The sequence below is a fragment of the Oryctolagus cuniculus genome, chromosome 3 (assembly GCF_051225735.1).
Source record: "Oryctolagus cuniculus isolate XC-2025 breed Fujian yellow rabbit chromosome 3, ASM5122573v1, whole genome shotgun sequence".
NCBI classification, from domain to species: Eukaryota; Metazoa; Chordata; class Mammalia; order Lagomorpha; family Leporidae; genus Oryctolagus; species Oryctolagus cuniculus.
In genome coordinates this window covers 117,303,070-117,317,532 of record NC_142869.1, presented here as the reverse complement: position 1 = coordinate 117,317,532, position 14,463 = coordinate 117,303,070, and the positions used below count along the sequence as shown (strand labels likewise).

At 50.9% G+C, this 14,463-nt stretch overlaps 1 protein-coding gene across 2 annotated transcripts in view; it reads right to left on the bottom strand.

Annotated features, from left to right (window-relative positions):
• CFAP221 (cilia and flagella associated protein 221) overlaps positions 1-14,463 on the bottom strand; it is a 90,116-nt gene that overhangs the window by 32,194 nt on the left and 43,459 nt on the right. For both annotated transcript variants that reach the window (XM_002712377.6, XM_089329335.1), the window contains 4 exons: positions 4,520-4,679; positions 1,034-1,154; positions 839-950; positions 536-644 (listed from right to left, as the gene is read on the bottom strand). In XM_002712377.6, the coding sequence (XP_002712423.3) occupies positions 536-644; positions 839-950; positions 1,034-1,154; positions 4,520-4,679 (502 nt within the window). The remainder of the gene's footprint in view (positions 1-535; positions 645-838; positions 951-1,033; positions 1,155-4,519; positions 4,680-14,463) is intronic.

Below are 14,463 nucleotides of genomic sequence, written 5' to 3'. Positions count from 1 at the left end.
ATGAGGCTGGGCCGTACCCTGGTGTGCCTACGAAGTGTGGACATAGGGCCACGGAGCAGGTGGCTGCCAGGGACACTCTCCACAAGCATATGTTTTGCAGCTCAGCAGGGGGCTGCACACACGGCTACGCCTGCTATGTCTTGGCTAAGAATGAAATTATGCAAAGGGTTCCATGTTGATCCCAGAAGCATGTTTGAGTTTGAAAACCTTCGCTGGGAGGCCTCTGGGGCCTACAGAACAGGCCATGGAGGCTCACGGTGGGGTGAGAGGGGCAGGGGTGTGTGAACCTCTCAGATCTGCCCGGCGTCAGGCACATCAGTGGCAAGCAGAACGCAGGGGCCCGGGTCGCCCATGACTCACTCGGGTTCTGCACTGTCTGGCCGCGCTTAGGAAAGGGTACGGCTCGGTCACACTTGCTTATTCCTATTAGGAACCTCATTCTGAAACAGAAATCCGATTCTCCCAAGGGCCTAAGTTATCACATTGCATTAAGAACAGCCGCCCTGTGTCTCGCCGCTGACCGCTTCAAACTTACCACTTCAGGTGGTTTTCCATCTCTTCGTAAGTGTCCTGTCTCACTTTCTGCTCGAAGAGTGCCTCCTTCATCTGTCTGGTTTTTGAAATATCAGTACCTTGGTCCAGAACTGAAAACAGGAGCAAACCGTGATTATACCCAGTAATCCAATCAGAGTCGCCGGCTGAGAGAAAAACGCATTTCTCACGGCAGAGCACATCTGCCATCTAAATGAGTTTTGTGGGACGTAAACAGTAAACACGACAGCAGTCGTCTTTCACGTCCTGCCCAGGGCTGGTCTGAGGTCTGTGGCGGCTCGGTTACCTTCTCTTAATTCTTTGATCTTCAGCTTCCCTGGTTCCTGGTTTAATACAGTTGCCACCGCAAAAGGATTTGACAAATCTACTGGAAATCTCAAGTTCTGGTACTCGATTTCCTGGGAGAGAAATGAGCAGGGGGGTTTCGTTAGCTTGCTGCTCTGTCGTTCCGAGTGGCACGTGGGGGACGCTGCCCCTTTACCTTGATCTTCTGAGGCTGCTTCTTTGCGGGGAGGCGACAAAAATGTCTGTGCATGTTGGCTTTTTCTGGAGGAGCGTTCACCCTCTTGGAAAGGGTATTCAATCTTTCAAACTCTTCCAATCTATAGTTTAAAACAGATATTAAATTAGTAGGCAAGCCAATAATTCAAGGTTCCTATATTTTTAAGATTTATTTTATTTATTTGAAAGACAGAGTTATAGGGAGAAGTAGAGACAGAGAGAGCAAGGTCTTCCATCCGCTGGTTCACTCCTCAAATGGCTGCAATAGCCAGAGCTGGGGTGATCCAAAGCCAGGAACCAGGAGCTAGGAGCTTCTTCCAGGTCTCCCACATGGATGCAGGGGTCCAAGCACTTGGGCCATCCTCTACTGCTTTCCCAGGCACATTAGCAGGGAGTTGGGTGGGAAGCGGAGCAGCCTAGACTCAAAGTGGCACCCATATGGGATGCCCGCACTGTGGGTTGAGGCTTTAACCTGCTGTGCCACAGTGCCGGCCCCAAGATTCCTATTTTTATGTTCTTTCTGATCATCTCATGATTTTCAGTGCGTTTTTATATCTACACTGAAAATAAATCTGTGTGTCATAACAGTATCTACTAAAATAAATACAGCATCATATTTTATAGTATATTCAAGTATAGTAATATATATATAGGTATATATATATAGAGACCAATAGTTGCTCTTCCTTGCATTCTTAAAGAACATAATGAGTGATACACTGAAAAATTCTCAACCAGGAGAGCATTGCTAGCTCGTTGGTTTTCAATGGCTAAATTTACTACATTTAACAAACATAAATGATGTTCTTTCTAGTCAAAGAGTGATTGAGGGCAGTAGGCTAAGCCACACCTGCAATGCTGGCATCTCATTTGAGAGCACCAGCTCTGCTTCAGATCCAGCTCCCTGCTAATGCACCTGGGAAAGCATGGGAAGATGGCTCAAGTGCTTGGATCCCTTGCTACCCATGTGGGAGAGCTATATGTGGTTCCTGGTTCCTGGCTTTGGTCTGGCCCAGCCCCAACCATTGCAGCCATTTGGGGAGTGAACCAGCAGATGGAAGACCTCTTTCTCTCTGTCTCTCTCTCTGGTTCTGCCTTCAAATAAATAAATCTTTTTAAAAAATGATTATGCCAACTGCTTGCAGCAAGCTCTTTCGAAAACAAATCTACACCAGGGTCTGGAATCTTCTCTGTAACTGAAAACTGCCTGGACATGGGGAGGTAGAGACCGTGCAGCTAAAAGCTGGCGGAAGCTATCCGGGTTATCTGACTGAGATGTAGTACGGCCGTGGCATATTCAGCACTGCTACCTATGAAGCACTGTATTAAGAAACAGTGAGGGCACGCTCGTTCTACACGGTGCTCCCTTGTTTTCTAGGATGTTTCAGGAAAAACGTAAGAACACAGCAATGTCTTTGCTGTGTGACAGTCAACTTGCATTTGCTGAGCACCTGCTGGACGGGCCCAGATGCGTGAGCTGCAACATGTGCTAGCAATCGCAAAGTTAGCAAAGTTACCAGCCAGCTATGTATGAGCACGCATAGAGGCCCATGGCATGGGACAACCCAGCCTCTGGTGAGATCCACTGGCTGACTGCTCTCATGTGCAAGACCTGGGCACCTAGCTACCCTCTAATTTTTTTTTTTAATTTGAATAGCAGAGTAGAGAGAGACACACACACAGAGATTTTGGGAGATCTTCTGTCTGCTGGTTCACTCTCCTGGCTCTCAAGGCTGAGCCAGGCTGAAGGCGGGGGCTCTATCCTGGTCTCTCATGCTGGGGAGCAGGGACTCAAGTACTTGAGCCATCGTCTGCTGCTTTCCAGGCGCATTAGCAGTAAGCTGGACTGGAAGCAGAGTAGCAGGACTTGAACCGGCACTCTGATGTGGGGTGCAGCATCTCAAGTGATGGCCTAACCTGCTGTGCCACATGTCCACCCCCACTATCCATTTCTTATCAGAGCCTTTGTATCTTTGCTGTAAATATTAGAGAACAAAAAATTCTCGGAGACGAGGTGCTAGAAACGTCTCCTGAAGAACACGAATGGTTTTTGTGGGGAATGGAAATGAAGAAGTCTAAGAAAATTGTAAACTGGGGCCAGTGCTGTGGCACAGTGGGTTAAAAGCCCTGGCCTGCAGTGCTGGCACCCCACATGGGTGTCTGTTAGAGTCCCAGCTGCTCTACTCCCGATCCAGTTCTCTGCTATTGCATGGGGATGCAGTAGAGGATGGTCCAAGTCCTTGGGCCCCTGCACCCATGTTGAAGACTCGGAAGAAGCTGCTGGCTCCTAGCTTCAGATTGGTGCAGCTCTGGCTGTTGATGCCATTTGGGGAGTGAACCAGTGGATGGAAGACATCTCTCTCTCTCTCTCTCTCTCTCTGTCTCTCTCTCTCTCTCTGCCTCTCCTCTCTCTATGTGTGACTCCAACTTTCAAATAAATAAATAAATCTTTAAAAAAAAAAAGTGTAAACCAAAGCCTTACACATGGAGTTTGGCAGTGCCAAATTTAGAGCAGGAGTCAGTCTCTCACAAAGAGAGCAATGGAAACAACACTTCAGAAAGCCCTTCCTTTGTGGTGGAATTCAAATATGTTATCATAATATTTGTAGTTTGGTAAGACTTGCAGGTCTTGAGACATATTTTCTCAAAGGGGCAAGAGGGCAGTAAAGAAGACACTGGGGGTGGGGGGCAGCGCTGTGGCACAGTGGGTTAAAGCCCTGGCCTGAAGTGCCGGCATCCCATATGGGTGCCAGTTCTAGTCCCAGCTGCTCCTCTTCTAATCCAGCTCTTTGCTAATGCACCTGGGAAAGCAGTAGAAGATGGCCCAAGTCCTTGGGCCCCTGAACCCATGTGGGAGACCCAGAAGCAGCTCCTGGCTCCTGGCTTTGGATCGGCGCAGCTCCAGCCATTGTGGCCATCTGGGGAGTGAACCAGAGGTTAGAAGACCTCTCTTTCCCTTTCTCTCTCTCTCTCTGTTTGTGTGTGTGTGTGTGTGTATGTAACTCTGACTTTCAAATAAATAAATAAATCTTAAAAAAAAAAAAGAAGGCACTGGGACAGAGATAGTGATCTTCCATATGTTGGTTCCCTCCCCAGCTGCCCTCAATTAGCTGGGGCTGGGCCAAGCCAAAGCCAGGAGCCTGGAACTCAATCTGGGTCTCACATGTGAGGCAGGGACCCAGATGCGTGAACCCTCACCTGTTGCCTCCCAGGGTCTGCAATAACTGGAAGCTGCAATTGGAAGCAGAGCTGGGACTGAAAGCCAGGCACTCTGATTTGGGGATGTGAACATCTCAGCCAGTGCCCTAACCACTGCACCAAACATCTACCCCTTAAATAACTTTCTGCTGGGGTTCTACATTACCAGGCAGAGAGAGAGAGAGAGAGAGAGAGAGAGAATGGAAGAAAGACTCGGATGTTTGAAAACGTGTTCCGGATAAACGAGGCCATTCCAAGGGAGGCATACGGCAAAGCCATGTTGGGATAGCAGGTTCCGGTGAAGACACACTGGTACGGCTGAGAGTTGAACTGTGAAATCCACAGCTGCATTTTCACTTGGGCGGTCCCATACTGGAAGGGTGTGAACTTGACTGTCACATTCATCTTCCCATTAGCCGGAATTATTCCTGGGAGGGGAGAAACGAGAAAACAGGATACTCTCTCTTCTAGCCACCCTGGTCCAAGAGGCTGTCAGCTGCACAGACGCAGGCTTCCCACTGCAAGCAGGGGTCCTTCTGCCATTCTCACCCAGGCTTTCATCAAACACACCTGAATCAACCTCCTGCGGGTTCACACCCATCTTGGTTATCAGCTACTACACTAACCCTTTAGAATAATTCTTTGGTTGTGTCAGGTGCATAAATATGCACACATCGATCTGTATTAGCAATTCAGGGAGGAAGTCCCAGAACCACGACCTGTAAGCCACGATTACCAGATGTCAACACCATGTCAACACCATCGCTGTAAGCAGCAAAGAAGAGCAGTCTCTCTCTCTCTCTCTCTCTCTCTCTCTCTCACACACACACACACACACACACACACATTTGTGCCTGAATAATTCCATTCCTTATATGTTTGTGTAAATTGGATTCTCTCTTTGGCTCTAACGCCAACCAGCACATGGTACCTTATTCTTCCTTCGTGCCTCTGGTGCTGGGGGGCTCAGAACATAGAAAGCGCTCCACAAACATGGAAAGAAGGGCAGTGGAGAGGGAGGGTGGACGGGTCGGTGTGGTCAGGGTGAGTGTTCTCTCTGACTTTCGCTAATGACTCTTTGGTTTGCTTTCCAGACGAGACCTTCTACCCCGGGGTACTTGGTCTTTCTGTTGCCCCTGCAGAGGCCTTGCCTAGTCCCCCTCTGGTGTGCCCTGCACATCCTCCTCCCCGTGTGCCCCTCCTCTGACTTCCTCCCCCGCTCTTCTCCCTCTCCTCTGTGTGCTCAACCACACACATCCGTCATTCACGCAGATGTCCAAGCATCTACCGAGCACCCACTGTGTGCCAGGCGCTGTTTTCAGCAATGAACACAAGCATTCTGGTAGGGGACAGCAAACAGAAAGGAACGAACAAATGAACATCACCCATGAAGTCAAGTCGTGACTACGCACAAGAGACACTAAGTGGGACACGGGGAAGCAGGTGGCGTGATGTGCCAGCTGCAGACAGGATGGATGGGAAGGCCCCCTGGCAGAGCAGAGGGTTGGGGGAGAGGACTTTTGCTCCTGTCCCCAAATGCTAGCTCCTGCTGCCTCGGGGTCTTGGGACTTGCTGCTCCCTAGGCTTGGAAAGCTCACTCCTGATCTTTTAGCTGCCTTCCTACTGCTCGCTGAAATGAGCCTCCTGTTACTAAGGAACCCAGCCTGGCGAGTCTGCATCAGCCTATGCACTGCATGAAACTCCTTGCCTCTGCACCTGTTGCGGCAGGACTATTTGGCCCTCAAATGCAGATAGGAGTTTAAACCCCAGAAGTAAGAGTTGACAGCACCAGGAGGCTAGAAAATTCACCCAATTCTGGTGGACAGAGGTGGGGCCTTTGGGAAGTGATCAGACCTGGTTTTGGCAAGTGGATATGGCAGCTTTGTAAAGAAAGAGATGGACACGGGGACACAGGTGCTCCCACTGTGATGGGGTGCAGCTCAGCAGGACCTCACCAGAGCCTGTGTCACGCAGTTCCAACTTGGAACCCCAGGGCACTGAGTCCTGACAAACCTTTTCTCCTCCTTGTAAGTCAGCTGCCTCAGTATTCCAAGGCTCCCCTGAGCCCCAGGGACTCATGCGCTACCTAAATTGCTACCTTGCAACGTTTACTGCAAGCCCCATAGCTTGTTTACCTTCTTGGGTATCTGTCAATTTCCAGAGACTGGAAGTCAGTCTTTCTGAGGCACCTGCTCCAGCCGCTGCTGGGAAGAGTGAGTGGGCAGGGAGCTGGGGTCCAGCAGCCCACCTAAGGTCCACTGAACAGAAATCCTGATTCCCCATGAGGCACTGGGCTCCAACACCTTGCCCACCCACTTGGTTTGATCCCATAGTTCGGGAAGGGCTTTAGATGTACATTCTGCTGCTTCTGCTCCAGTTCATTAACTTAAAATAAGAGCAAGCTCTGGAGCCAGGATCCCTGTTTGCCTTGACCTTTGACCTGGCTGATTTATGTGCCAGTGTCCAGGGCTAATACAGAAGGCGCCCTGTGGAGGTGTGCTCTGGCAGCCAGAGTGAACCACCGGTCCCCTGAACAGGGATCCAGCTGACATCACTGTTAATGGAGCAAGGGCTGTAGCAGGTGGAAACACTCACAGATGTCCCAGGGCTGTTGAGCACTCACAGCCACTGCTTGGCAAAAACTAATAGTGATGCCCGGGAGAGGATGTCCCACATTTTAAAAAAGAGAATAGCACCTGGAAGAAGACTACTTTATTAAAAAAAAAAGCCCACACCATTTTTCTGTGGCCTCAGTAGAATTTCACGTGGGATCAATGTCAGATCATTACCTTCAACGTAACCAGGGGAAAACGTTAAAGCCCAGGGCAAGGAGGGGTGGTGGTGAGCAGGGGTAGGGAGGGGAACAGAACGTAAAGAGAAACTAACATCTAAGAACATGCTAGTTTGTCAGCAGAATGTGGATCCTGAGGACACGTCTCAATGCTGAAAACCACTCTAGTGCTAAGTGAAGTCAGCCTAGATTTACGAGGATGCAAAATGTGCCTAACGATGAGCGGCCACTGTAAGGAGATGGAAAAATCAGAGCACACTGGGGACAGAAAGGTTCAGGATGGGCACGATTTAAAAACATTTCTTCTTGCCCACATGTGGGTACAATGCACCTACAATATTGTTAGAATGTGTCAAAGTTTTACTTTAGTCGACACACAGAAATCGCACAGATGGATAGGGTGCCATGCGATGTTTGTTTCCGTGCAAGGATCAGATCTGAGCAACTGACGCATCCTTTCTTTATATGAAGACACTCTAAATCCTCTTCTAACTATGCTGATAGGCATCGCTGTCAACTACAGCACCTTCCTGTGCAACAGAACGCCAGAACTTACCCTTCCACAGGGACTGCAGCCTGCCCCCAGCCACCGGCCTCTGCCCGCCTCTCTCTGCCACTCTCCAGCCTCTGCACCCAGCATCCTACCTCAGGGACCAGCTTCTCCGTATTTCACAGATGGCTGGGATCATGCCTGTCATCCTAACTTTGAAGCAGCCTTTTCTTCAAACAGCTCAGAAGGTGGAGTTCATTCCCCGAAATGGTCACCGAGCCATTTAACCCACGCGCCGGCAGTGTGGGTGAGGACTAGCTTTAATCTTCCAGGATTGAGGGTTCCACTAACTGCGCAGCTTTGGGTAAGCTGCTTAAATCCCATCTAAGCTTCAGTGGGGGAACGAGAAGCCTCACAGTTTAAACATCGCTCTTGCCAAATCCTAACAATGCTTCCAGTTTGCCAGACTACAGAAGGGAGAGCAACCATCCACTCACAGCGGCAACAACCACAGGACGTCCGCCCAGGGGTGAGGGTGAGAGAAAGGCCTCGACCTACAGACCATGACTCACACCCTTGTCTGTCACACAGGGCTCAGTGCCTTACCCGAGCCTCAGTTTTCTCATCTGTAAAATGGGAGGTTTAAAGGAGAAAACAACAGACAGGGTCTGGGGCGATGCTTGGCGTGTAACAGTATGTGTCCTACGCGTGTGGCCTGTCCACTGTTCGTCCTACACAGAAGCAAGGGATAACTTGCTGTGTCTTAAATTCTCATTAAAAAGTCTGAAGGCAGGAACCATCTATATGATAAACTTATACTTGACCCATTTGAGTTCTTGGGGCAATCGCCTCCCGGGGTGAGCCCAAAGGCCAGGTCTTCACAGAAGAGCCAAGTGCAGGTGATGGGACAGGTCAGGGAACCAGGCCTGCAGCCCTTCTGCGAAGTGAGACGGGAGCCTGAGGCTCCCTGCTGGCTTTGCCAGGCAGAAGGGATTTCTGCCCAGCCACAGCAGGTGGGGGCTCGTGGGCTACGGGCTGATAAACCCCAGCACTCACTTTGCTCTCCAATCCTCCTCTCCCTTCAGCAAGTTTGACTGGAACTGGAAATAAGTGGTCAAACTCATTCTTTCAGAATGGAACGCCTTTCCTTTTTGACCCTGTGCATCAAACATCGCAGACATCAGGCACAAGACCAGGGCAGCCTGGGGGCTCTGGCTGAGCTACAGCGTGGTCGAGGAGGAGTGAGGAGAGAGGGTGCTGGGGGGAGCATGCCAGGTCAGCAATTCAATTTCCGGCAAGCACACGACCTGCTGGCCAGGCATGCGTGCAGCACGCACACGCTCTGTGTCCACTGTGCCAGGCACCATGCCCAGCTCTGCACAGCTCCTGGGGAGGGTGGGGTGACTGCAGGAAGCACAGGGTGGGGCACCCCCACCACCCACTGCCCAAGCTGGAACAGGCCAGCCTCACCGGACCTTCAGGAAGGCTCATCCACTCCAGCACGTGTCCCTCACCACGGCCAAGGCCACTGACCATCCAAGCCAACTTGAGCTCCCTTCTTCACTTCAGGGTGCTGCCTGCTTCCACCCTGTGTTCCTCCAACCCACTCTCCCTTCAGGAGCCACAGAGCTCTTTTAAAACATACATTAGGCCGGACCACCTCCTGGGTCAAAGCCTGCATGGGCTCCCACCCTACTCAGACCCCCGCTGGGCCTCTCCAGCTGGGGCTTACACCCTTCATCCCTAGCTGCGCCCTCCAGCCATGCTGGGCAAGGAAGCTGTGTTGGAACACACAGGGAGGAGCTGAAAAGAGCTGGGGAAACAATGGAAACAAATGATTGGAGACAAGAGATGGAACCATCACCAAGGTAGACACTGTATCAGGAGGAACAACAAAAAACCTCATACTTATACATGCATACACACACCACACACGTCCACACACAGACACATACATCGCAAACACAAGTGTGCATGCAGCAGGTAGAAGCAGGGATTCCACATAGAGTGACACTGCCTTTTAAAAAGATAACAGATGTTATGAGCAAAGGACAGTCAATATGACCAATATTCCTAAGGATATTCCTGAGGTTTTAATAATAGTTTCCTAAAATAATGGAAGTCACTTTGTCACAGATCAAAAGGACATATTCTTTTCCTGGGTGGGGGGGTAGAATGAGAAAGAATTGGGCTGGTGTTGTGGCACAGGGGTTAAGCCACCACCTGCGGTGCCAGCATTCCTCATGGGCACCGGTTTGTATTCCAGCTGCTCCATTTTCCATCCAGATCCCTGCTAGGGTGCCTGGGAAAAGCCGCAGAAGATGGCCCAAGTGCTTGGGCTCCTGCACCCATGTGGAAGACCCAGATGAAGCTCCTGGCTCCTGGCTTTGGCCTGGCCCAATCCTAGCTGTTGTGGCCACTTGGGGAGTGAACCAGAGGATGGAAGATTCTCTTTCTCAAACTCTGCCTTTCAAATAAATATTAAAAAAAAAAAAAGTTAAAGAGCAACACCAATCCATATGCTGGTGAATTACTTAACCTCAAGACTGAAAAATAAATCCAGAGGCACCCAGAATTCACCTTTGATGGGAAACTACTCATCCCAGTCTCTGAATTCCTAGGAAACCCGAAGCCAGAGGACAATCCGCAGTGGCCACAGGGTTCTGGGGCAGGTGGAGTTGCAAACCAAGACTTTTATACCCAGCCGGGCTGTCCTTCAAGATCTCAGGCAGCAGGGGGCCATTCGCCGGCAAGCAGCATGTGGCCCCCAGGCCTGCTGGGAAAAGAACTGCAACACTGCAGACACTGCAACAAAGAACTGGTGCATGCAGAGATGATCGAATGGAAGCAAAACCAAGTAACTGTGATATTCATGGTGTGCAACAGAACATCCACCCAAAGACTCAGCCAACATAAAATAATGTAACAGAACTGGGAGTTGTTGGGGGCGCGCCTGTTAGCTGCTTCTCCCATTTTCTACTGCCAAGGCACTGGCATGAGTGGAGGCATGCAGTTAAAGATGTAGCTCTGGCCCCTTAATGCTTCCAGGTTATCTTTTCTTAATTTTGGCAGTAAATTCTGCAGATGAATTTTGCTTGTATCAAAGCAGCTTGCCTATTCCTTCAGCTTCACTCTTATCTTCAGTCACTATCAAAGAACAACACAATATTTTTACATATTTTGTGATCCCATTTTCTTCTAATAGTTTCACTTGTTGTGGGGAGCAACTCGGACTAGACTAAGTTACTGGAATTAAGACTTATTCTATCCATCTGCTCTCCCACAATATGGCGCTGGGAGAGGAGGAAACAGCTTCTACACAGCTGCCTCTCGCCAATTTGATTGACTGAGCTGCAGGAGCTGATCCTGCTCCTGATTGGAGGAGAGCAGCGTACTCGGCGTGTGGGTAGCAGAGTTGGGATTGGTGGAAGAGGACTATAAAGGAGGAGAGAGACACCATGCACCAGGAATATCTAAGGGGAACACCTGAGGAACATCTGAGCAGCCCCTGAGAAGAGCCAGCCGGCGGTGTGCAGCTCCCCCGCGGAAGTGGGGAAAGTGGCAGGGGGAACCGCCCTTCCACGGAGGTGGAAGGGACGGTAGCCAACCCGGGAAGAACCAGCAGCAAACCTGGGAAGGGCCGAGCAGACAAAAGAACAGCGCAGGGTCCTGTGTCGTTCCTCCACGAGGAGGGGGAGCGACATAATGGTGCCGTGACTCGGATAGGAAACCTAGGCAGGGTTTAGTGTCGTTCCTCCATGAAGAGGGGGAGCGACAACTTGTGTTCACATCATTGCACATGTCTGGCCCCACCCTTTCTTCTCTTTGTATGTATGCACGGAGGTGAGTCTGCGACATGGAGGTGAGTCTGTGACAAAGTTCCTGATGGTTACTTCTGGGTTGCTGAGATTCTGGGTACTGTTTTCTCCACTCGGACTTTATACTTTCTTAAGTATTTCCATTTCTTATAATGAACTTGTTTCACTTTAATAAAGCTATTTTTAAACAAACGTTTATGTTTGCTTGATCCATTTTCCCCCACAGGTGTGTACACCCAGAGTAACTCACTTTTTCCTCTATTGTTGGTGTTGCCTGTTTGTTGGTATGACGTCTGCCTCAGACCATCCGTAGGGGACCCACAGAAGGGTCTCTCTCCTGAAATCACGGTCAGCTTTCTCTTCTGCTCCCCTGGAAGACGGAAGTTCCCAGCAGGGAGAAGGACTGGGACAAGCCATTCCTACCTCCTCCCTGAGCCTCTCTGGGACCAAGCCCTCCAGGATGGAGAGCAGAGGCTTGAATTTGGTCAAGGTCGGCCACTGTGTTCTGGGTTAAGCTCACTGAGCACTGCTGGTTCCCCACCAAATGGCCTTTTTTTTTTTTTTTTGACAGGCAGAGTGGACAGAGAGAAAGGTCTTCCTTTGCCGTTGGTTCACCCTCCAATGGCTGCTGCAGCTGGCGCACTGCGCTGATCCGAAGCCAGGAGCCAGGTGCTTCTCCTGGTCTCCCATGGGGGTGCAGGGCCCAAGCACTTGGGCCATCCTCCACTGCACTCCTGGGCCACAGCAGAGAGCTGGCCTGGAAGAGGAGCAACCGGGACAGAATCCGGCGCCCCAACCGGGACTAGAACCCGGTGTGCCAGCACCGCAAGCGGAGGATTAGCCTATTGAGCCATGGCGCTGGCCCAAATGGTCTTCTTGGATGGGAAACACCTGGGTCTCTGGAAGATGAGAAGAAAACACGAGATTTGCTTAAGAGCCATTGCTGATTTCTGTTCTCTCACAAGACAGAATTTTCTTGAACTCTGTGTCTGGGAAACTATTCCGTTTGTTCCTCTTCCCTAGATCTTTTTTAAAAAATGATTTTATTCATTTACTTATGTGGGGGAGAGCTTCCATCTGAAGTTTCGCTCCTTCACTGCCTACAACAGCTGGGGCTAGGCCAGGCCGAAGCAGGAGCCAGGAACTCCATCTGGGTGGCCCATGTGGGTACCCAAGCACTTGGGCCATCACCTGCTGCCTCCTGGATGCATTAGCAGGAAGTTGGACCTGCAGCACAAAGTAGCCGGGTCTTGAGCCAGGCACAGTGATAGCAGATGCAGGCAGCCCAGATGGAGGCTTAACCCACTTGCACCACAATACCCGCACCCCTTCTCTCCTGTATCAAGGCATCCTGGTAGCATCACTTCGCAGTGTGGCGTCATAGCTGAGCCTGGAACCACACAGACTCTGCTGCCCGGCAGAGGTTACCTGCCCTCCCCGAGCTCTCACTGGCCCCTCCCTCCAGGGTTTTGGGGTTAAATGAGACAGAGCGTGTGATGTGCTGAGTGCAGCAGCCGGCACGGGGCCAAGCCTCAGCAGACAGAGGCAGTTGTTGACATTATCCCAGCCGCATTGTGTGCAAGCCCTGCCTCCCTCCCACCCAGGATACACCGAGCACGGAGTAAGACGGGCCAGTGCGCCACTGCGACGGAGCTGCTCTACAGTCTGCGCACAGAGAACTGCTACTCTTCTGTCTGGTTTTTCCTGCTTCTTCTATGTGCTGTTACAAGTCAATTAAACCCAGAGAACTCACTCACAGCTAGTATATGTGAACTGTCTCTCATCGTTCTTCCTGCCTTAGGTGTGGTGCTTTAGGAAATTTTTTTAAAGTTTCAACTCCTGCTTTTACTTCTCATGAGCATTCTTCTCCAACTGGGCCCCTGGCCCCTGGCTATTTCCCACCTGCGAGGCTTATGAGTCAAGCCGGATGCCTGAGAAGCCAGGAAAACCAATTAGCTCAGAGCCCATCCAAGCTGCCTCTGGTCACTGGTCACCGGCTTTGGAACTGCAGGTGACACGAGGTGGTCATGCAATGCTACAGACCCCAAAGTACAGCAGCCAAAGGTGCTCTGGGGTCTGTACAACAAGGTGGGGGAACCAACACAGGAAAATTCCAGAGATCAGCAAATCCAGAGATGCACGAAGCCGCATAAAATAACTACCAGGAAAACAGAAGGCTCCAGCCCACGAGCTGGGTGGGAAAAGCCAGGCCAGCAACGCGTCCATGGAGTGCAGATTACTTAAAACAGCCAGTGAGGGGTGCGCAAGCCCCAGGAGCCCTGGCTTGCCTTTATCTGCTCGCTCGCTCTCGCACCCCCTCTCTGGCAGCATGCTCTCCTGATGTTCCTCCTGGGTCTCTGTCCCTTCGCCATGTTCTGAGTGCCTGAGTGCTCGGGACTCGGTCTTTCGTCCACTTCTCATCTGTGTCCACGCAGCCTTCCTGGGTGACCTCATCTCCGCCCCCTGGCTGTCCACTCCACCCGTACCCATGTGATGCCTACACTTCCAACCCTCTCTCTCACCTCCCTCTCGACTCCAAATGATACTTCCATTGAATTTCAGTCTAAGGAAGAATTTAAAACACGAGCAAGGAACCAAGCACCAGAACACCACAGAAAACTGTCCAGTGGATCAGACCAGACACCTCACATGTGTGTGTCCAAATACGCTGACTGCAATTTATCATCCGAGTACTTGGGGAGAGTACTTTTTAAAGTACTTCATGGATGCTGTTAGTGCATTCTGCCTATCTTTACTGAGCCTGGGATTTGAACAGGGCATGTTTCAAAATCCCTTGGGTAGACCGGTGCTGTTTATCATGGGATGCAGGTTTACACAGAGGCATGGCCAGGCCATCCACTCTCCAACTTCTCTGCTTTTCCTTGCTGTGGACACCGGCTCTGTGCAAGTTCTCAAGGCCTGCATTGCTTTGTTCCAACGCCACGGTTTCCTGGCCTCCTGACCCTACCCACCCTGGCTGCCCCTGCACAATGCAAGCTACACGGACCTATCCACAGAACAGCACCTGTCAGGGCTGCACAGAAATCTTAATGGTTCCCTTCTGTCCCTGGAACTTCACAGAGGTACAGGTCATTGGGTGGGCGGGACCCACC